Source organism: Opisthorchis viverrini, assembly GCF_000715545.1.
Source record: "Opisthorchis viverrini unplaced genomic scaffold opera_v5_40, whole genome shotgun sequence".
NCBI lineage: Eukaryota > Metazoa > Platyhelminthes > Trematoda > Opisthorchiida > Opisthorchiidae > Opisthorchis > Opisthorchis viverrini.
Genome location: NW_008751694.1, coordinates 1,030,749 through 1,055,186, shown reverse-complemented (window position 1 = coordinate 1,055,186; position 24,438 = coordinate 1,030,749). Strand labels below are relative to the sequence as shown.

Genomic DNA, 24,438 nt, shown 5'->3' with positions numbered 1-24,438 from the left:
TATTTAATTCTTTGCTGCCACATGTCCGATGAGCATGAAGTCTTGGGTCTGGATAGTACAATTGACAGTAAATTCGTATCGATCACACAAACAAAAAATGAATTAGAACTCAAAACTCCGAGGTTCCACAAAAAGCTTCAAGCGCAAGAGGTGAGATTATCGTACTTTGTCCCAAAACATAGTGAGTTCGAGAAAGACACGGGATGCCTCTGCCCAAACGTATTTGAATTAAGAAGGACAGACTGCCTTCCAAAAGAGGTGTTCCCAAGAAGAGAGCAGCCGGGTCACTCGGGAGATGGATATTGTATTGTCTACTAAGTACTTTAGAAATATTATTCTATGCCACTTGGAAGGGAGCAAACCAAATTAGGATTACAAGCAGCTTCTACATCACGCACTTACTCAGGTCACACCATAATCATAGCCACATAGATAACATAATTGTGAAGAGTGCTGCGACGGTAGCGTCTGGATTTCCATAAAGTGCCTGTTATCGGGGTGTTTGGTTGTCAGAGCCACCGAAAAGATTGCTTATTTACGACAAACAGTATATAAGGTCCATAACAATGACAACCACATTATTCACCATAAGAACCCGCCAGTGCCTCATAAGTATCCCCGTTACCAGGACAAAAAACATTGAAAAGCCCTGAGCAACAAAAACGCAGCCGTATTGGAAAGACCAATTTCGGTTTAGGAACGCACAACAGTCTTGAAAGTTGTGGTATTTTTTCTGGTCATGGGCAGCTAGCGGCTTAGGTCGCTCATGGTCTAACGCTCCCATAAAGTGTAGATGATCGGGTTTCAACTGACGTGGATAATCACCATATCAAAATGGAAGCCACAAGCTCGCAAGATCAGGATTCAGCCATACTGATCATGGATCTGCATTTGACAAAAAACATGAATGAGTGCCCATACCGCAGCTAGATGGACCTCTTGAGTCAGACAAGATTTGGCATGCATGGAGCTAGGGGTTGATGAACACCATTTTAGCTATGCTCCTGCATGTTGATTGTGGGCGTACGAATGCCGATTCTTCTCGGACCGAGACATCTGTCACAAAGGGTGACATGAGGAAGTCAGACGAGTGGGAAACCCTGATTGGAAGCTTAGGTAGTTGCAGAATTTCAGGTGAGAAAACTAACGGTGAGGAGAGATTCATTTAAAAAGTCACCATGTTTATCCACAGATGTGTTTGAAGAAAAGTGCCCAAGCGTTACTGCTCTGAGCTTCTTAGTACAAGGGATTAAATGAAAAGACAGGGGCACACCAGTCCCCAGGGACAAAATCTACAGTGAGCGAGAATGGATTGATGAGGTTAATGAAGAAAGCACAGTTTCTGATGGTTGCACGAAGTCCGAATGCACATACGATTCACATAAACCAACGGCTGTGAGTAGGGGAAAGGTAACTATGCTTAGTTGTGATCACAATGACTAAGACGACTGGATAATCGAGCGAATACCGACGCGAGTTGATGGAACGCTGTGAAGAATGAGATGCAAAAGGTCGCATTCCGAACAAACGCACTCCGCCAGAGTTGAACAATTGAGCAAGACTGTGGTAACATGCTAAGAGAGTTGAGAAGAATCAGAGGAGGATGAAATTGAGACATGAAGTAACCTAACAAGTTTCGTGAACGTCTAGGTCGGATGGAATAGGTCGGACGTAATAGTCAAAGCGTAATTCTATTCATTACCTTCCTTTTGATCCAAACATTAGGATTTCATCGACGAGGTCTAAAACTAATTCAGTAATTTCGTTCAGCTATTCCGTCAGACCATTTTTATCAAAGGGGAGAGAAACGGCGTACTGATACATTCAGCAAAAATGAGAACAATTCTCTCGCCTCTCTACCAAACGCAGCAACTGGCGTAGACGGCGCCCACAGGAGACGTTGAATAGATTGCAAGCCACTTTGTTTGTATCAAGCACAACCATAAGCAAGTAACCGATGAAAACCGTTGTTTACAGGACTTGGTGTCGCCCTAGGTCAGCTGCTATGATATAAGCTCCTGTTTCAATCACAAGTTAACGGTTGATGATTGCGAAATGTTTAGACTAGATGGTCAATGGCAAATGTTTAAACTAAAACTAGTGAAAGTTTATTTGCCATGTGGGTGAGAGTCATCCATTAGTGGGGGGAGGCTGCGTGTTTTGGGAAGTACAGAGTAATTTTTCATGTCATATGGGGCACGCCCATAGATGTTTATTAGTGCTACAGACCTGTTGGAAACGGAAAGAACGGGCAGCATTCCAGTTGCAAATTTTAGAACCTAGCATAGAACCGCACTCACGATACCCAGCCATCAGCACAGTGAAACGGTTATTTCCCCTTCATTGTTGCAGCATGTGAAGTAACCAATATTTCCGGAATATTGGATAACCTGCAATGCCGTGCTCGTGTTACTGTGTGAACAATCTATAAAATGCATAGACTCAAGTGCGTAAAAAGGATCAGAGGTATTCTTGGGATACCAGCCACAATGGTGGCTTACCTGACGGTTTTTCTAGGCTTCCAAAGGACAAACAGCAGTAGGTTGGTGCTGTCATAGAAACTACTACTGGGGAATAGGAATTCGGTTAACTGGTACCTAATGTAAGGAGATATCTCAGTTGTTCCAAACCAGGCTTGAAGAGAATTGACAGTAGTGGTGTCTCTCAAATTTTCGGTTGGAAAGAGGTCAGAACAGGGAGGATTTTAAAAAAAATTAGCTGTTGACAAGTGAACCCCATTGGAGTTGAACTATTCATGGCTGATTGATACTAACGGGAAATCAAGTGGCGCTGCGACTAGGATCATTTTAGCATACATGGCTGAAGAACGACTGAACAGGTTATTCGCGGATCAATACAGATATCAAAGCAAACAGTTCGTGAATGATCCGCTGTGAACGCACAAGTAAGCATAACAACATGATAGGAAACAAATCGATCCATTGAAGAATATTTCGGACTTCCATTAACAACACTATTCTCCCCTTAAATACAACATTAGTCGAACGACAGGAGGGACCAGATAGGGGTTCCAATTTACTCAACTACCTTAGATGATATGAAGGAGAGATTATTTCACTGCGGTTCTCAATGACTACAAATTAGCCGTCTCCAATAATCCAAACAGACACTTAAAAGTCACCAGTTTATGGAAGGTGATATGATAACATAACACAGCGAGTTAACTGTAAATAGTTGAATTCGTAAACTATTTCCCGCATATCAGGCATTGTTCTGTTACAACTCGGTCACGATCGAAGGCATTCACTTTCTTTTGATTTTCGCCCAAGCATCAGTGACAAAGAAAGTGGATTCAGTCTAAGGTTTCGTTTAGAATAACCGGAGCGAAATCCCAGGACGGCATTTCAGACGACCTCAGTGGCCATTCCGTTTTACCGATGAGATGATGAAATGATACCCTACGGAGTTGTCCTTTCAAGGATAGACTACAGATAATACGATTCTGAAAACGATAGTTCCCTAACCAAGGCTTCGAAGCTCCCGCATTAATTGAACAAAGAAAAGTACTGGTAAATAAAACCAAAGACACTGCGATAAAGCACAGCATGGAAGTTCAAGTTCCCTAGTTCACTGCCAAAGAAGGCAAATCCTCATCCCGAGTGCACAGAGTTATACTATTTTTCTCTGGTGCGTTTGAGAGTAACATTGTGAAACACTGCGATTTCTGAAGTCAATGGTGGCAAGAACAAAAACGGAAAAATACTATCGAGCAAAGCGTCACGCGCCTTTCCTTCACTTAGCTCGATACGCTGTACTCACGTGATGAGAACAAATCAGGAAGAAATACATAGAGGATATTTTTCCTCTGTGTCAATAAAACTTGGATGCACAGCAAAATCGAGTTTGTTCTGGGGCCTTGCCGTCCGGCTGAAGCGTGGCCCAAATGTACACTAAAGTATATGACCCAAATTGTGTCAGAGTAGCACAGGACTACTAGCAATTCGAAGCTCTTGCCAGTGTATTCCGTGAAGACGAACATGTTCAACTGTGTTGTTAATTTGCTATGAATAGGTTGGGAAAAATATAGGTCTGAAACCGCCTGTCAAAATTTCCGCTGAGACGTGACATTGTTCGGACAACTCGGATTGGTAGAACAAGATAATCTACACACCTCGGACCGTTGACCGATCGGCCACAAAACATGCGTATATGCAGCAGCAGCTGCCACTCATTCATCGAGATGGGTGTGACAACCTGAAGAAAGTCACACTCATCTAAACGGCTACAGGATGGAAAGTTAAACACCTATAAACCATGAACCTCGTATATTTCTCACAACACGATACAGATAAAATGGTGTGAGCAGTCAGGTATTCAAGGTTCGTGAGCTGAACACAGGAAGGACGAATCTCGAAACGGAAGTTGGTAATAGATTGGCAGCACATGAATGAAAGAGATGAAACCTATTCCACCACTCACTTTTTGTTCCGAAATGATTTTCGAATAGAAGCACACCCAATTTTCCGTGATGTACATGCGTCCCTGTTGCAACAGTCCATGGTTATTCTTTGACAGGGCACAAGAATAGTCTGACATGCAATGGTGGGGTCAAGTGAAAAGGTAGGGCATGAGGACCTTGAAAACAACATATAACAGGCAAATCGAAATCGAACGGTTCGGTCTGCTTTCGGGCCATGCCCGATATTCGACGGACAGGAAGCCCATTGCCCAGACAACATAAATTAAACGGAAGACACGGAAGACCTGGACCGGAAGTTCAGAAGTTCATTCTCCAAACAGTTTATCACTAAACCAATATCAATCACGCTTGGCACTCTTCGGGTGTCCAAATGTATAAAAACTTGAATGAAAGCGTGAGGGTTGCTATACTGTTCAAGCATAGAAAGGAGCAACTTAGAAGCCAGGGATGAAAGTGGACTAGTTGTTTCTTGTAGCTTGCGCACCAATCCCTGAACCACCTCGAGCGCTATTAAAAGGATAAGAAGTCTAAGAGATGATTGTTCCAAGGCGCATATCATTTACACATTAGACTGAATTGAGTTCATGTGGCTGATGACTCACCGCGCCAGAGAACACAGAACATCCCGGAGGAGTATTATTTCACTAAAAGTGTCATCTTCCGAGCCCGGGGGGATTCGACTGGAGGTGCGTAACAATTTGTTCCTTATCCCTACGAAATAAATATTGCAAAGTGCCCACAATTCCGACTACATATTGCATGAAACGAGCAACGTTTTGACATCTTGCAAGAAAAGGCTTCAAAACACTCACCGACAAGAAGTCGCTCGGTATCTACTGGAGTTCCACGGAAAACTCTTCGGAACTGTTCAAGCTTGCTCTTGTAGGAAGGCGCCAACGACTGAACGGAAAAGAGCAAACCAGAAAGTAACATGATGAGCCAAGTGTAAGCAGTCGGTTGTTTTTGATGACCAATCAAAGAGTAAATGTAACATGAATGAAGAAATTCTCCATCTAAAAAAGCAGATCGGATCCAGATTGGACCAGGGCTGATGAATTGTGCAACAGATACTTGCAAAAAATCATATGACTAATACAGTAATTCGACGAAGAACAACTTTCATTTGAGTTTTCATTGCGCCAATGATTTCAATCTATGCCGAAAATCCGAGCAGTTCCGTACAGCTCTTTTACCCTTCCTAGGAATCATCAGCAGTGCGATCTCACGAAGCCCGATTCGAACTCATGACCTCCCGGCTAGTGGTTGAAGTTCGTCATATTGTCCACGAGTAGCGATTCAATCAAATCGCAATTAAAGAGTGTAGCTCCACTCAGCCTTCGATCACACAATGAACATCACAGGGTCATGTGCTGATGGAATCCTCGAAAGACAACGAAGACAAACTTCGAAGCGATACGGAAGTGCAAGTGGCTGAGCTGGTTCGAGTCAGAAATAATCGGAAGTGTTCGGTGGATCATTTGGCTGTGTGAAACCGGAATTTACCTAATACAACGTTGTGGACAAATATGGAGAATGAAGAGAGATCACGGATCCGTACTAGTCGGTAACAGCATCCACCGTTTTAGGTTTATGTAAAAAAAGATTTGCAAATCGATAGCAGGGTGAATATGCATGCGATTAATATAAGCTCGTTTAAAGTCCAAGTATCGAGCTGATTTTTTGGCTTAGCCCGTGTGCAGTGACATTCTTCACCGAATGAGATCAATAGACAGGATTCAAGCGCTATTCCTAACTTTCGCAGGGACAAACACGTCCTAAATGTCCAAATAAAAGTTGTTATTGATGAATACACAGATGTGAAAGGTGTACACGTAAGTGTCATCACGGACGATACAGCCCCCCACACACACATATATATATATACACACTAAGAAGCACCCAGAATCAAGTTGGAACAGTTCAATTTCGAACAAATGGGGGTATAATTTGCAAATGAAAATATACATGTCTGCAGTGTTCCAAGCCACGTGACAGACCGGATATTCAACGAATGGTAACCTGCACTATCCAGTTAGAGTGGCCCAAAAACCGTTGAAAGTGAATCACAGGCGAACAAAAAGGCATCACATCATGATCTTACCTGGGCCTCTTTAGCGGTCAAGTAACCCTTGCGCATACAATCTGCTAGATCATCCGTAAAGTAAAATGGGTAAAGCCGGTCCAGAGTCCGAACAGTCACCATTCGCATATCATGTCGAGCGGAACGACGTTTGATGCGACCTGATCGTTGAGCTTTCGTAGGGCCCGGTGGCATCAGGCGGCTAAAATTTAGTCAAACTGACTGACTACAAAAATCTCGCGCGAAACCCCGCCCAACTAGTAATGGAATTATCGCACATTAAAACAACACCAATGAGAATATACACAGGTTCCCGCAAACATATGACTCGTTTGATCTCGTGAACCGACAACTTTTTCGGCCCTGAAACTCAAGTCTTTTCATTCCGAATTTCAAATTTGTCATGTACTAACTTTCGAGTTTGTGTGTGTGTTCAGGATAGTCCGTACGGGAAAATATTCCTTCCGCAACGTTAGCGACCACAAGGATACCCAACCAGAAAGAGTACACATTATCAAACAGATTGGCTTGAAAGAAAAAAGAAAGCGTTCAGCTGTGCCTGGTGCCCGGTGCCTAGCTGCCATGCCACCCGAAGGAAGCACGAGGGCTGGGATACTGCCAGGTTGCCCAAGCCTAGACAGGGGAAGTCGAGTGGCGGAGGTCGGATTCGAACCACGGACCTTCCGGTCAGTAAATTCGCGCTCTAACCACTTGGGCCGTCTCGCTTGATAGAAAACAAATCGGTCTATGTTGAAATGTATTGCAATAAAGACTGAGTCGAAACTAGTACAATGAACCGATCCTCCTAAAGTGCTCACGTGATCTCATTTTTCCTCATTATTGAGTATTTTATAGATTCATAAAGAGGATGATTTATAAAGATGGTAGTTTGACGACCATCAAGCATGATGATGTCTTGCTCATTGAGTATCTGGGGCGTTTATTCTCGCCGAAGTAAAAAAAAAACCCGGTCGCACCCTGACAAAAGCTACTGAACACATCCACAGACAAGTGACTGTACATAACGACCATGCAAAGAGGACTTAAAAACTATCCACATGAGTCGCCCCTCTAAAAAAGATGATCTGACGAGGATACATTTTACAATCCGTTGGCAATGTTTCCCCATGCACGAGGTAGGTTATTTAAGGTGTAGGAGAAGGGAAAACTATGTATGCCGATTTGTAATTCCGTCACTGGAATTATTTCTCATTTTGAATGATTGGTTTCTAGACAGGTACAACCCCACGAAAAATCACCGGGTACTCAGCTGACTTAGTGGGAGCATATCTCACGCAGTGAGACAATGTGCACGTGGGGCGAATCGCATGTCACGGATGAACAACCACTGGTCACTTCACAAGATCGAATAAAACAATAGATCTAAATGGGAAAAAATGTCAGGATATTGGGACAGTGCACGCGATAAGGACCTATGCAATTCACATCCTATGTTTGAGCATAATTTAAACACACCACCGAACGTCCAAACCAAAGCATTGGTGGCATGTTACTATCCGGAAGTTGGTAGCGTAAAAACCCTTGTGAATCGCACGCTACAGATGAGTCCCGCGCTCTATAACCGTACACAGCGATTAACACCACTAAGGATTTGTCTTCAGGCTTGTGTTTAAAAAGGATTTACAAATCTGAGCCCCTAAATTGCAAGCTCATGGTGGAAAAAATGCAAGGGATTGCAAGGAGATAGTTTTACTATCAACCATCAAAACAAGCGAAATATGAAAAAATCTATTACAGAAAATCCTTTGAATGTAAAACACCGAGGGCCTATCTGCGGCAATTATGTCTTGTAGTTCAGCTTATGTTAAATAAGGTCCGGTAAAGCCTCAGTATACAAACAACCGCAAGGACAAGAAACCAAAGGTCCCTATAATAATACATCCGCTAACGCGAACTCGCACAAGGAGTGTGAGGCTAAAAAGAAGGACGATCACAGCCTATAGTGTTTCTCTGGCTAAATTATTATGGAGGGCCTCTTCAGTGACGCCATGTGCATGGTTTTGTTCGCCAGTTAACCTGGTTTGAAACGGAAACAAAAATAGCCGTCGACCAGTGCACGTGCTGTCATTCTTGTGCACGTACGAACTGATGCTGAATAGAAATGCGGACAGGAAACCCCAGGACGGAAGTGGCATGGCTCGCAAAGTAGCACAAATGGTTCGTAAACAAACGACAACACAATATGTAGGAACCAGGTTTATGACTTCGAACATAAGTCAACGGCATTTTGAATTCATGGCAATAACGATATACAACAGTTTTGTTATGAGCACGTATGAACAACAACGGCCAGGTAAGTATACTCGCCCACAATGGACAAGTTTGACAACCTAGTTGCATGCCTTTCCCAGGAAAGAAATGGCCGCAGGAATGCCTTACGTTCAGCGAAAGAGAACTACTTTGTGACCCTTGAAAGCTCGGTTTAGTTCAGTTTAGCTTTTTGAGCCTACAAACCATGCAGCGAATACCGGTGGTTCCAGCTGGTACTGCTTCGTGAACCAATGATAAGGAAAATAAGGCAATGAAAGCCACACAGAGTCATGAACACGAAGGAAAACAGGCTTGAATGAACTATTTTAGCCGCGGGAAACGCGGATAAACTGATAGCCGGAATAGACCAACTAGCCCGAGTTGGGAATTCACTTCGATGGTATAAAGTCCACACTGCTACAAGTAATAGAATGAAAGAAATTGGATGCCCTGTCAGTACATTATTCGTCCCAACCTCGATGAAAAGCATTTAGTACATAAGCTCATGACTCCTCCTGGTAAGTTTCAAAATTGTTATTCGTTAGACAGAATTTTTCGCACCAACTGGAGTGGCGACCCAAGATTTTCGATGACATTGTATACCACTAAGTAAGGTTATTAGTTCAACGCGTTAAACCTGTGTAACGATAGCCAGGCAGTATCATCTGGGTCGTTAATAAAATGTAGTTTCAGCGCCACTCAACAAAAAGAAAAAAAGAAAACCAGACAGCTTCAAACAGACGATTGTTCTAATATCCTAATGATATGAATTAATCGGAACTGAGTAAACAGCGAGTTGTCGTGCATTAGTTCAATTTGTTTCTGCTTCATCAGTTTGACTAAAACCGTAGCACATTCGAACGTTGTGCATCCAAGGTTAATCAACAACCGGTCAAATCAAGCCGAAAAAGGGCCTGGTGATTGTGGCAGAATAGCTCGCCGGCAGATCTATAACATTAACCGTTCAACATGAATCGACTAATAAATGCGAACCGATGATGATGGGTACAATACCCCTTCCCCCGAGGGGAGAATTAGTCACCCTGTGAAATGAGACATTCCCACTGCGGCTATGGAGAATCTTACGGCAGTGAAGCATCGGTGTTGAACACTGATATCACGCTGTCGACGATGATGATGATGGAGAGTCTCTGATGAGGGGAACAGCATTCTGTACCACCCAATTTGTCCCCTCAATGAGACTGTCTCGTAGTGCAGTAAAAACTGCACCCGGATTTCAACCATGTTCGCTTGCTCGGCCTTGGGCCTTAAAAGTAAATGAAGGGTAAAAATAAACTCTCGGTGAATGTTCATGAAGCTTAGAGGAATGGAAACTCCAACAGAACCACTTAAAGCGAAGGCTATTGGGCTTCTCACAAGTGAATGAGCTTAGAAGTTTAAACCGAAAATGATACGATAAAATATACCACCCTTCAGTCCATTAATTAAAGGCTGTGTGAGCTGGTGGGTCACCAAATGTGTACAAGATAGTTCAGCGATGAGCAGTTTAAAGGAGAGAAAATATTGATCGCGAAACGTTAAAAACTAATGTACGACAAACGACTTATTCCACATTGGCTATCCGTGTTTTCTCTAATGAAAGCGATGTGGACACTAGCAAAGTGAGGCTTTGTGTCAAAACAGACAAGAGAACCTGAGTCAAGTGACGGTGTTCACACCCACGGAATTTTCCAAAGGTGAGGTTCTACTGTGCTAATTAGCCAGCTGACAAAGTGGACACGAAACAGAACATACTTCCAGTTTTGAGGTGCAGCTTTCCTCAAAGAAAACTAAGAATATCAAAAATGAACCTAAACTAACAACTGATTGAAAAATAAACCAACAAACTTCGACCTAAAATGAATATGGTTTCCGTGGGAAAAATTACAAACACGAAGTCTTTTCCAAAAAGAATTGCTGATTAGTATCGTCCTCCCTATTCTGAGGAAATTCAAAATCAAAAACCGAAATTTCCAACCGTTTATTCTGCACCAGATAGTTTTGGTGTGAAATTTATCACTAATGAACCCCTTTGGAAAATTTAATTCGAGGGGTTCGAGAATAGACCGGATTGACAGGACAGAGAGACTGGATCCATGCTAACTGCTAACAGATACTGTGTATTGAAGTGGTACATATTTCAACATAATGATCGAATTCTATTCCATCGCAAAGTTATATAGCCTCGCCTCCCAGATGTCTAAAAAGCCAGAAGACGTGAAAAAAAACGGTCCAATTCAACGCGACGAACGTTGTTGCTAAAAATAGTGGTCGAAAAATTTTAAACTACTTATTAGTTACATTCACCAATGATCGCCTTGTGAAAAGACAGCCAAGCAAATACAGTGAACGGGTGGTCATGATTTGCTGAAATTTCCAGAACCCAATAACCCTCGATCATCGACAAGCAATGAATATACCCGAAAAAACAAGCCGCCATTTTGCAAAATTAGGGGATATTATGTTATATCAGCAACCATACTCGTCGAGACTTACTGACAATAAGTTTTCCGTGGTGTCGATAATGGTGATGATGGGTGTAGGATAAACTGGCGCGTTTATTTACACGATCAAATGGCCAGCTGCCACAATTGGTGCTCCGCAATGGAATTCAATACCGACACAGATGTTTGTGTGTGTCTGTGTCTGACTGAGGATGCGCAAAGGTGGTACAAGTTCACGTTGTCATTATGCCGACTCACAAACGCATCCACGCCGAGATCGGAGATCGAACACAATGACTTGAGTAGCCATACACAACAGGCTGAAGGATCACTATGAACTTTGGCGCTATCATATATGGTTACACGAGCACACACGAAAGCGCACGTTGGCGCACGAGCACGCACATTCGTGCCTGCGCGAGCTGACAACCAGACAGATGAACACAAACATATAAACATGTGCAACCACCTAATCACAAGTCAACGAACGACTTGACAAGTCAAGAAAAATTCCACCACGTGTACGATATCCGATGATACGGTGAAAACGCTGAAGAAAAGAATTTCTGTATGCATCACGTCACAATAAGGATAGTGGACTCCACATGGGCTATTCAACGGAATTTCTATGAGTTAACAGTCCGCCACTGAGGCTCGAAGGGATGCAGCATTATGACAAGACTTATTTTCCACCAGAAAGTTACCCAGGGAGGTTCAGTGGATGGCCGACCGACAGAATATCGATCACGATCTGTACCGTCATTAAGGGGGTCGTTCCCTTGATCCATAGGCAGCTGGATCGGATTTAGATAAGTCTATATGCGCGCATCTTTCCAGGGCAGCATTGAAGAACCACTTGGCATAAGAGCATAATTTTACACCTGAAGTAACAGAGAATTTGATGACCCATCCACAACAACGTATTTATTTAAAATGCAAAACATTTCTAGGGTGGAAAATGGCACCGTAATAGAGGGAACTACATACCGAGTAGGATTATATCTGATTCTTAATCATTTCATTTGTCTTCGGTGGAATTAGGATCGCGCTGGAGCGAAATTGACAAAAAGTCGCCTCCTCAAAACCAATGGTAACATTCAACTTATGCATTCATCTGCATACCAAATTAGTTTGTACAGCGGACTCATTTGGAACCCAGCTGAATCTATCGTTAATGATGTGCTGTACCCGACCGCCAGCAACTTTACACTAAAGGGACGCTGACATTGGTGGTTTCTTTTCTCCCATGAAATCCCGCTTTTCTGTTTGGCCAGTGTATTGCTTCTGTTACTCTGTATTCACGTTCCAATAAGAAACTTCGGTGCGGATGGATGCCACCTAAGATTGAGTACAGTTACAGTACACGATAAAAATTCTAATCACCCCACTCGAGACCGGAATAACAAAACTGGGTGGTGAAAAGCTCGTAAAATCCAGTGCTGTCACAGTACTGATCGGCTATACTCTGTTCGATAGTCTGCTTTAGTCCGATAAGCCTCAAAATTTGTGTTCTGTGCTTCGACGACAAACAAAGACCACACAATACCAATATGCAAAACCTATCGATTGGTGGTTTATCGCTCTTATCATTTAAACATCCCACGGAACAGCTCTAGTTCATTCAGCTACCAACAAACCTGCGTTTATTTTCGGTTAACTATCGAACCCAAGGATCTGAACACTGTGACACCAATTTATTAGGTCCGTAAACAAGGATGTTCAGCGCAGGGAAATCACTACAGTGTTCGAGCTTCCTTCTGGGGACACAGCAATTAGGCGCCGAAAGGGTGATACAGCTGAACGAATGGTCAAATGGTCGTTGACTGCAGCCGCAAGGAAGCCGGCGTTCTGCACTTTAAGTAAACGTCATCCTTGTGGTAAATACCCACCAGCAGTTGGCGGCCAGATAGCAACACAGCTAAACCGACTCCAAAAAATTGGATGAAGGCTTTCTTAACCTACACTTTGAAGATCAGATATAACTTTGGCCTATGATCCGAAATACAGTTTCCTTGTAGGTAAACGATGCAAAATTTTGAGTATTTTGTAGGTAAGTATTCTGTGAGAGTATTCTTTGGGTTGGTCCTCTGGTTGAAATATAGCCAGTAATCATCCCTGTTTATGTAACCCAGAACTGTATTCATTGGTTCGTATTAGGCATTAACTACGTTCCAAATAGTTCCATATGACACAACCCCTGCCTTTCAGCTGAGTTGTTCGTGGCACTTGCTTCGGAAAGCTTGAACAGGGCCTTGTTCTTTCCATCTCTAGATAGTGTTTCATCTTATTTAGCAAAAGAGTGGAAAGAAAACCCAGGAAACCACAGACACAGCAGAGCTGCTGGTTGGACACGTCGGTTAAGTCGATCAAACGGTCAACAGGTTTTCCCATAAAACGTCCAGGGTTTCGGACTATGAACCACAGAGCTTTCACGAACATTATGTTCTGTTTGAACCCGAATTGGATACATAAGATAAACTACACTCACCTGCACATTGATTTGGTTTTAACGGGAGACGCAAATTAATTCGGCTCCGTCTGTGGTTTACGATGTTTTTCTTTAGCTGAATGTGCTTTACAAGGGTGTCTCATGTTTCAAATAGTGAGATATTTGAGGCATTGCGTAAGTATTTTTATTGGCTTGTTTACTCATCTCTTGTGCTCATCACTTCTGATGTGTAGCCTAATAACCGATTATATTACGTAGATCTAGGGCCCTCGTTGTATTTTACTGTACAGTCTCGAATTCTTCCAGCAGGGAGACGATCCTTCAACTGCGCCAATAACAATCGTAACCAATTTCACCCCTACAACGCTACTCTAATACAGGGTTTGTAAGGCACCCTTCGAATAGCCTCTGCTATCCCTGATTAATATGGAACGACTGGTGTGTTTCGAGACCGAAACTAAAAATCCTCCTTAATCCCACCTATTCAAACCTACTGGGCATCCTGAAACATGTTTTTACCCGCCAACTGGGCTGCCATTCCATCGATCTGTCTTGCTTAAAATGCTCTGACTCCAGTACAGATTGATGGAACAATACTAGCGTATATCGCCTCTGAAAAAGTTGACGAGGAGTTTAGGACAGCACTTGTGTCTGTTGATTTCGGGTGGGGTAATCTTTACCACTCTTGTATCATACAATCCAGGAAGGGTAGTGTGTCCAAGGTGTACCCTATCCCCATGCTAAATTGATGTAAAGAGCCAAATTATTGAAATACTCGTAGAAGTTGTCGGCCCAACGATGTCTGAACACAAAAGTGTCGTCAGTATACTGCCGGAGAACCATGGACGGGTAATGGTACCGAAATCCCCTATATACAACTGGCTTAGAAAACGAAATGATCGCGCTTCAGGCGCTAGTTCCACTGATAGCTATATCGATTGTTGAAGTGCCGTTCTTGCCAATCAAAGCTTCTGGGTTATCTCCAAAGCATCCACCCATGGAACGTGTATATATCGAGTTGACGTCACGAGGACTTTGTTTGACTTTATCGGTAGGGCCGTAAGTATTCCTGATGTCGTGAACAATCTAGATATCTCATGCGGCGAAGACTCGATACCGTCCAATACGCCAGTGTATCGGACATGTGTGGATATTTTAGACAAACTATTGAGTCGTGGTTGAATTGTACTGTTTGGGCAAAACCCATTCCACTTACCTTACGGATCCTAAATGTCTACTAACTTCAACCTTACTGTCATTGAGGTAACGTGTCACCGTTAATTTGTTGGTAGGATACGTTGGCTGCGTGTTAGTCGAACTTTTGTGGCCTTACTCTTATCAGCCTTCGTAATGTAAATATCAGCCACCTGTTTCAGCACGTTTAGCGCAACACTGTTCATATATATATATATATATATATATATATATATATATGTTGACGAACCTAATGTCTGTGCGGCAGTGAAGCACCAGTGCCAACACTGTTGTTGCTGTCTTGAATGGTGATGATGTTGATGATAAGGATGATGATAGGATAGAGATCCTTCGATGCGTAATGGAATACTAAAGCCTAATAACATGGTACTAAGGAGACGATTCGGGAAAAAGGGACACGAAGAATAGCAGGTCATCACTTGTTATCCCGGTACACCCTGTGAAACCCGTGAATCTTGGGGGCAGTCGCAATACCGGGTAACATTGGAAAAATCAAACTGAGCGCTTTTTTCAACAGAGGTATCAATGCGCTGGAAACTACAGATTGGGATTATTTCTTCCGAACACATTATTTCTATGCTCACCCTGCCTACCCCCCGGTGAATGATGTTCCTCTACAAGCAGTGGTTTATGTGACAAGTTGACAGCGATACAGTAATTGCGACTTACTAGAACTAAGCTATAGAGAGCCACCGTTAAAACCTACGTATTAGTCTATACTTGAATTGCTGGACTTAGGAAAGTTTCAGCTCCGTGGCTTTGGTGTTGAATAACTCGACGTCGGTGGGCGAGATTGCGGTCTGAAAATGGTGACGAAGTAACTTCAGCTCTGTGTTCACAATCCACTAGAGCTGATGGGTAAACCAAATTGTTAGTTCTTTTCGTCTCATACATTATTCGGTGCCCTGCCTCTTCGGCGCTTTTTTGCATGAGGCTGTAATGTTACTGCTAACAACGTCCATGATGGCGTATAAATCATAGGCACGCTAAGAAAATCTAGTCCAACGCTTCTGAAAAGTCCTCTAATTTGCATATCAATTTGGTTGCACGAGAGACTCAGCTTACCGTTTAGCCGTAACACCCTTTCGGTGTCTAGCTACCATGCCACCCGAAGGAAGCACGAGGGCCGGGATACTGCCAGGCTGCCCAAGTCAAGACAGGGGAAGCCGACAGGCAGAATTCGGGTTCGAACCACGGACCTCCTTCGCACTCTAACTAACCACTGGACCATCTCGCCCCCTATGCACAAAGGCCGCCTATTATTTCAGGTGGGACGATATTTGAGATGTCGCAGAGTTTTCAGCAACCTTGTGAGCAGTTTCCTTTATGAAAATAGCCTAACGCTTGTTTGGACGGTAGAAAAGACTGGACTAGAGAAAGTGAAAGGCTAGAATTAGCGCGAGAACCACAACCGGTTATTGCCTCATTGAGTGGTTTCCAGTGGTACGGCAAAGCGAACAAGTCGTAAAGTCATAAAGGATAAATCCCGTAGTTCTGTCAATTAGAAGACGTTTGGGACCCACCGAAGAATCCATTTTCGCTAAAGAAATTTTTGAAGGCAACCGTTATATCGATTGCTGGGAAATGTTCACCTATGGATATAAAAGCTTCCTGAAACCAAGTGATCGGGTTACAAGTTCCGTGCAGTTTTAACGCCGACGGTAACAGTCGGATAAATGCACTTCTTGTACGCACAGTTTGCATGCGTACAGTCATATTCTAGCTCTCCGGCGACAGTCAGCAGGTGACCTTGTCTCACATGCACTGCTGGTCGTAGCCGCGTTGCTCAGATGATGCAGGCCATGCATCATCGTGGGCATCGTCATCAACCTTGGTGACCCTAAGATAAGCGGGCCCCACCGGGGTCAATCCCGGTTCTGTTCCTCCATCTCCGGTAACTGGAAATTCAGCACCAAGCAGTCTAACAACACAGCAGCACAGGTCGGAAACTAAGCACCAAATTATTTTACTACGACGCCACATTCTCGACCCATCTGTGAGATCTACCTAGGTATCTACGCAATAAACGGCTTTTTTCCCCAACTTCCTATTATCCTTGGATGCGACTGTCCTGAACATTATAGAATGAACAGCATAAATATACTGTTAATTGGCTATAAGCTTGACACTCTTGAGTTTCATATGGAATGAGAGGCCGGAATTGACGTTCTGTATGTACTGTGACACTTAGTGTTTCAAAGACTCAAAAGTACCACCTCCTCATAAGTACCCCCTATTTTCGGTTGCCTTTGGTGTGCATGGAACCGTTTTCTATACGAAAACTCATGTAATCCTGAAACGCCTTGCTCGGGCTAAAATATATCAAGCGGAATAACTGACATGATGATATTGTGAGTAGTTTGCCAAGACTGAAGACCAAAATAGTATAGACAGCTTTCTATCTCATATATGGACGAACAAGCCATGTACTGTGTTAATACCTGAGGATAAATAAACTTAATAGGCCATCGCAAACTAAATAGAGCTGGTGCGTGTGGAATTTCTCAAAAGTGAACTGAATAATATGGGGAGAAAAATCGTGACCAAGCGGGTCCGCAAGGCACTTTACCAACATCGAAATCTGAAAGTAGCATTGTTGACATATCACCTCCTAGCGGAGACACACTCACTTGCCTCGGTAACTGCTAACGCACGCTGCTCAACCAACACTACTTGTCATAAAATACAAACAGGTTAGTTACCCGTGCTAATGAGCGAAAAAGTGGTATGCACATACCTAAGAAGGATGGATATATTGGTCATCCTTTACTTTATGTATCTGCACCACCCGCCAGAAAAGCGTATGGGCTGGCATGACGGTCAGTTGCACATACGAACGGGGTCTGGACATCATAAGATATCACAAGCGGGAGATTCAGCTGAGTTCCAGGAGAGTCTCCCGAGTTGGTATGGCACTTCGCTAATGAGGTCTGGAAGAGTTTCGGCTCGCATATCTTGATGTAACCTTGCAAAGAAGGCAATCCTAAACTTTGTCATACCAATCAATGTCGACTTTGAAATCAGCTTTCTTCAACATACTAAACTCAGTCCACTGTACACGTCAACTGATCGTCCCGACCCATGTTTTTGTGCGCTCAAATTCCAATAAAGAAGTGCAAGATTTTTCAATGAATATTTCGTCCTGTAAGTAAAATCAATCTAGGTTAAAAATCATCATCATCATCATCATCGACAGCATGACATCAGTGTTCAACACCAATGCTTCACTGCCGTACAACCATGACTTATTTGAAAGCCTTATTGTAAATAAGAGAGTAAAAGTGGATTGGGGAGGGACTTAGTGCTAGCTTAACAAAATCATTCCTCCAGACATTCACTCAGGCAATCTGGATAGAAACTGACAACAAGAACGCCACTGACATCGGTTGGCAGCCATATCTTGTAGTGTCTCCAACCAGGCACAGTGAGGATCACGCGGTCCCCATCCTGGAAGGCGAGTAGCACCGACAGCACCCAAGCGTCTCGTGATCTCCTTCATACTCCTCTGCCAGGTCATGGGTTGGCCACCTCTCTGTTTACGCCACTCCGAATCGGGTATAGAAAATAGTACTCTTTTCGGTAAACGATGATTCGGCATGCGTAACACATGTCCCAACCAACGCAGCTTCTGGTGCTGGACACATTCTTCAATGGAAGTACCCGTTACACAACCGAAAACACGCTTTCTAACTGCCTCGTTACGGATTCGCCGACACCAACCCACACGAGCTATGGTTTTGAGACAACGATTGTCGAACACCTGAAGACATATCAGGTCCGCTGCTCGAATAGGCCAAGTCTCACAGTCATACAATAAAACAGCCCGTACTGTAGCATGATACACACGTCCCTTCAGATTCAGGGATAAACCATTCTGACGCCATAGGTGTCTCAAGTTAGCCGAGAAGTATTGTACATTCTCATTGACTACACAGCTCGCGAGTCACGGAATTCACATAACATGATCATGGGGTGACTGGCTACTAAAGTTACGGATTCGCGGATGGAAGGTTCGCTCGCCGTGTCAAAAATCACATCTTCTCATACTACCAGCCAAGTATAAGTAGCTCAGAAGGTGAAATAATTCACACGACGAATGGACTTTCCATTCATCAAGCGTAACTACTATGTGTGAATCCCGTTATTGAAGGATGAGTGGCAGTATCGGATGTCTCAGTGGAATTCAATCTCACATAGGATCAGGTGCTCGGTTTCTCGACTTTTTGGCACACTTTCCGACTACACTTACAAAACGAAATTGGACTGAAAATTTCCAAATCTGCTCTCAAAAATATGAAATGGAAGCTTAAATTGGGATGCAAGTGAATGGCTTTCAGGGTAGTATGCAGTCCCACAGACCAGAAAACATGAACTACGGAGAAGCAAAATGTCCTCATGTGACTCTAGGTCGGTTCGTATGTATATCTATTCGAAAGTCCAGTAGCAGTAGGTGTATTAAGCGTAAACAGATGGGAAGCGAATCTACTGAACTGATCAATCAAAAAAATCAAAAGGAAACGAGTCAATACCATTCAGTCCCATTGTTCCCAGAAACCTGACGTTATTATTAAGTACTGAAGGTACTCCTCACCAGAAGAGCTCAAGAGAGAGTAACGGCACGCGCGCCCATGATCCACTGGGATAAAAATACTGGGGATGCGAATGTGACACTCCTCACAGCAAGTTGATCAACAGATAGTCAGACTAACAATATCCTGATTCCTCACGCTAGGGTTTGGAACATATGAGATGACCTGACTTCGAAAAGTTGGACCACTCTGGGAGGTTTCAGATTATCAACCACTATGCTTCGGTGCACATTCTGAATCGAAGAAAATGGCTGGGTATACCACACCTCCTACCTCTGAACATGGGCAGTGCCAACAAAGCTGCCACCGTGACGTGGTGGTCTGGCATGAGTATTTCAGTGATCCCGCAGGCTACACTGGCTGGAACATCGTTCCAGATGGCGCAATCATGTCAGAAAGGCCAAAGAGGGGCAGCCAGACCAAGAGCAGCGAGACCCCGTACTTAAAGTAATCGTGCTATGAGGTGTTCTGCGATTAAAGTCGTACTATCCTCTGCAACAAGAATGTGAAGGGAGTAAGGTGTACCCCCCCCCCCTCGGTGGCCAGCATGTCCGTATTAATGGAAGCACTGATGCTGCCTTCCCCGAGGAAGGACGGGTTAGAAAAGGTCGGCCCCAAAATCCGCACGCTCTGATCGCCCAACGGTTGGCCGTGATCGCCGACGCATCATTCAGTACGGTCGAAATGCTTTTGAAATCAGAGTCCAGTGCTGCTCAAAAAGCACTTGCTGCGGGCAACTGCATCAGGAGTGAGGAACTAATGCCTTACTCTCTACACCCAGGGGTTTTGCCAACTCCTTCAACCGAGTAGATGAGAGTATTGAATCATCGGCTCTGGGTAAGGTCACCAAGGGAAACACTAATGTCTGCTGCTTTGTGGGTCAGACTTCTCAGAGGCTAGGAGAAGGGTCCCCGAACTAAACCCTACATCCTCCCACTGTCTTGTGGATCAGACTTTTGAGTCAAAGGCTCAAGGTAGGATACCTAAACTAAACCTCGGCTTGGGTAACCGGGAAGTATTATTTGCCCGCATAGTTCTGTGTCCATTGACGTCCCTCCCCAACTCCTTCCCACCATAGAAACAGGCGGTACTGGGTCATTTGACTCAGTTATCTAACAGATGTGCCTCATGCTCCTCGCTGCATATAAACAAAATAAAGAATTTCCAACTCCACAAGATGCTTTCTAGATAGAAGCTTTTAACGTCTGTACTCTATGTAAAATTTTCAAACAGGCAATGTTCCTGAAACCCTAACTCCACAAGATGCTTTCTAGATAGAAGCTTTTAACGTCTGTACTCTATGTAAAATTTTCAAACAGGCAATGTTCTCTGAAACCCTGTACTCCCTTAAAATTGGCATATGCTGTGTCTCCGAAACACGCATACAAGACCCACGCGTGGTTATGCATCTAAGAACACCAAGGACGAGCTAAGGTCTTTCACATTTCTCCATCCTTGTGTCCGGTGATCCAAAAGCGTTGACTCGTGGGAAATATGGTGTGAGAGTTGCACTCAGCCTCAGAACTGAACGCGCTTTGCTGAATTGGATCCAAGTGAACAGTCGTCGTTGCGCTGTCCGGTTTTCCAGCTCAATAAAACTCAACACCTCTCGACGTAAAAGGCGGTGCCTGTTTGTAGTATTGGCTTGTGCCCCAACGGACTGCAGCTCTAACACTGAGAGGGATACTTCCTACCGAGAGTCATCCAGGCTTATTCGTCCAGAAAGAAGCCCCAATACTGTGATCCTTGTGGGCGATACGAATGCTCAAGTCGGTCGTCTGAGCTCTTTGGAATTACATTTGGAGTGTCGATTCAGAGTCGATATCCGTCGCACAGACAACGGAGAGAAACTCATCCAATTGTGTTGACCATCAACTGTTTCTGGCCAGCACGAACTTACAGCATAAACAATGCCATTTTCATCGGGCAATATGGAATTTAAAATTGAAACCCCCAGGAATAATGCTGTTACGTGCATTATCGCACTCAAAACAGCCTTCCGGGGGGACGATCTAGCGGAACTACTGGCCAAAGACTACCAGAAGCTAATACGGGGATGAAGCATGGTAAAATGTGAAAGGAGCTATGCTAGAGGCGTTCAGTGCTGTCTGTCAGACTTCTCCGATTCGACCACAAGATCACTAAGTGTCGTCGAGAGCGCTATCCATGATTAGTGCTAGGAAATCCATACCAGCAGACGAGTACGACGACGCACGCAAAACCCCCATAAGCCAAATAGTGAAGAGCCTAAGGAAAGATTTAGAGTTCTGGTGGATATCGAAAACTCGTGCGATGGAGAAGGCTTTTGCTGCCAGCTCATGCCTGCGGATGAGCAGATTGAAGTATTAAACAAGTTTGTATAGCTGGGTAGCTGTATCATTTCCGGTGTCCTCGCGAGAGGTATTTCCATCCGGATTGGAAAGGCCAGATCGACTTCTGTGGACCTGTATCACCTGCGGCGTAGGCGCGATACCAGTTTATCTGTCAGGGGTCAAGTTTACAATGCTGCCATGCGTTTTAATTTACCATACGGATCAGAAACCTGGTCACTGAGCGCTGAAGACGTAAAAGACGTTCAGTGTTTGACAATCGATGTTTTCGAGGCACTACACGAGTCTGGTGGAAACATCGGATCATAAGTACGTCGAAAGGTTTTCGAAAGAAATGACGATTGATGACGATTGATGAACCGATCACACTCCATAGGTTGCAATGCCTTGGTCACATGCTCTGTATACCAGTCGACCGACCTCTCGAAGGGTTCTCTTCGCACAATCACGCGAAGGGTGGAAGCGAGCCAGGGAAGGTCAAACAGTGACTTGGCGGCAACCTATGAAAGCTATTACCAGAAAACTCTGCGGCGCTGGTCATTACCGTCTACCGGGATAGGGACCCCTAGACGGGACACATTAATGCTGAGAGGCATTGTCAGACATGGCCCAGTCGTGCCATCAATTGCGTTCGTGCATCCAAGTTATTGTCTTCACTGTAGAGATCCCTTCTCAAAATCACCACGTAAAACTCCACCCACAATCCCGGATCATTTATATCGGCTCCCGCTTTCAACGCGCATCTACCTACCTCACCTTCCCAAGTTATCGGTGTATGAAGCTGTGGCAGCTATGACCACTGTACGACAAGACGAGGTTCTTAAAGCTGACGATGATGATGTAATATTTTTCTAAATAAAACCGTGAGTTGCACCCTCCCATATTTTATGCAGAAGAGCTGGCAAGCGAAAATAGGCTGGTGCTTAAGCCGCCTATCATTTTTCATAATCAGTTTCTAGAATCCACCATCCCTCGCTGCTTGGTCACTGTTTTGTAGGTGCCAGCTAAACACATCTCTCTCTTACAGTCGAGTGTGGTTAATAACACGAAACCGCCAATAAGTGATGTGTTCCCTGCTCCCCTCAGGCCTCAATTTCTGCTTATATTGTAGCCTTTAGATTAGGGCTCTTATGCAAGCCAGCCAAGGAACCGCTCGAACGGTTCTAAAACTGATGGAAACTAGGTCGATGCATACTCGCATTTGCACATGAATTTGGTTCTGACAGGAGAATAAATGAATCCAGCTGAATCTATCGCTTATGATGATTTGCTTACGTTCAAGTGGACACAAATTTACTGCGTTTTCGGGAAACAATGACGCCAGAAACTGACAAAACCCATCTAAGTAAGAAAACCAATAGCGTATGTGGCGCTATCTGACTGGGAAGTCCTGAGTGTTGGGTCAATCGATCGACATATCCAAGGTATGTTACTGCGTCGTCGTTCGAGGCGTCGGGCCTTCCGCTCACAACACTCAAGCGTAAACATCTTCGCCTGTTCAGACGTAAATTATTGAATGAGTCCAGCGTGAGCTGATGAAGTAGTGGTAACACGCTGGACTTGCATGTAAGATGTGCGGAGTTCAAACCCCGGTACGGCCATTGAGTATGCACTGTTGATGAACGAAACTCGAGTCCAGTGCCTCCTCCCCTTTGATGTGGACTCACCAGGACAGGAGGATGTGAGTGTGTATTCTACAAAATCCCGCAACGACCAACACCTGAAGTGATTGAGTTAGTTCACTTAGACGAACAAAATAACCGTAACAAGGAATACTGTGAAGAACACGCAACCTGACAGTACCGGTTGTGCAGGATCTGGTGTAGATCATCGAAAATTGTGGTGCCATGGAAGCCCTGTTTACGGCGGCGTCTCAGAGCCACGCAGAATGAAGTGAGTCAAACTCCATGCAGATCCACCGTCAACCTAATGTTTCCCCTGGTAGTGCCCTGGGGATGTCCCGGTTAGTAATAACTACCTCTGAGGAGATAAAACCAATTTTTTCTTGCTACTGGCCGCATGGGTGCTAATAGGACAAGAGAGGCATACCATAAAAAGGAACAGAGAGAAAGTACTCACGTAGTACCACCCAGTGAGGCGTTTGCTTGATTGTCTTGAAAACGGCGATGGCACTGTTAGGTACGGGGATCCGACAGAAGAGCAAAGGTGGTCTGAGAGAGACGTAGGGTGTGAGGATATCACGTCACGCGGTGCTGTCATAGCCGCTGTCACTTCCAAAGAGAATAACGAATGTGGAGCAGAGGTAGCCGCGTCAAACGGTCGCAAATGGTCGTTCTTGGCTTCGGACGATGGAGATGAGGCGAACAAATGCGTAACCTGTATACGAGGAGGACAAATCACAAACATAACGACCAAACGGCCCTGACTGAGGTAAAACTGTTACCAGGATTAACGAGTATGCATCATCATCATCAATGACATCAACATCAGTGTTGGCACTGATACTTCACTGCCGTACAACCATAAAGTTCGTTTAGCTATATATATATATATATATATATATATATGTTCAACAGGGCTTGTGCTTCGCTAAGGTCTTCAAAGATGAGGGCGATGTCATCTGCGTACTCCAGATCGACAAGGCTCTCGCCAGCAACA

The 24,438-nt window shown here is 44.2% G+C and overlaps 2 protein-coding genes across 2 annotated transcripts in view; one reads left to right on the top strand and one right to left on the bottom strand.

Moving 5' to 3' along the window:
• The window catches only part of T265_02885 (hypothetical protein), a gene marked incomplete at both ends in the record, with an annotated part of 8,845 nt that extends 1,595 nt beyond the window's left edge, over positions 1–7,250 (top strand). Inside the window, 2 exons of the mRNA XM_009167238.1 lie at positions 6,204–6,273; positions 6,897–7,250. Of these exons, the coding sequence (XP_009165502.1) occupies positions 6,204–6,273; positions 6,897–7,250 (424 nt within the window). The remainder of the gene's footprint in view (positions 1–6,203; positions 6,274–6,896) is intronic.
• The window catches only part of T265_02884 (hypothetical protein), a gene marked incomplete at both ends in the record, with an annotated part of 60,196 nt that overhangs the window by 28,097 nt on the left and 7,661 nt on the right, over positions 1–24,438 (bottom strand). The window contains 4 exons of the mRNA XM_009167237.1: positions 4,441–4,550; positions 5,254–5,341; positions 6,543–6,723; positions 23,909–24,156. Coding sequence (XP_009165501.1) covers positions 4,441–4,550; positions 5,254–5,341; positions 6,543–6,723; positions 23,909–24,156 — 627 coding nt within the window. The remainder of the gene's footprint in view (positions 1–4,440; positions 4,551–5,253; positions 5,342–6,542; positions 6,724–23,908; positions 24,157–24,438) is intronic.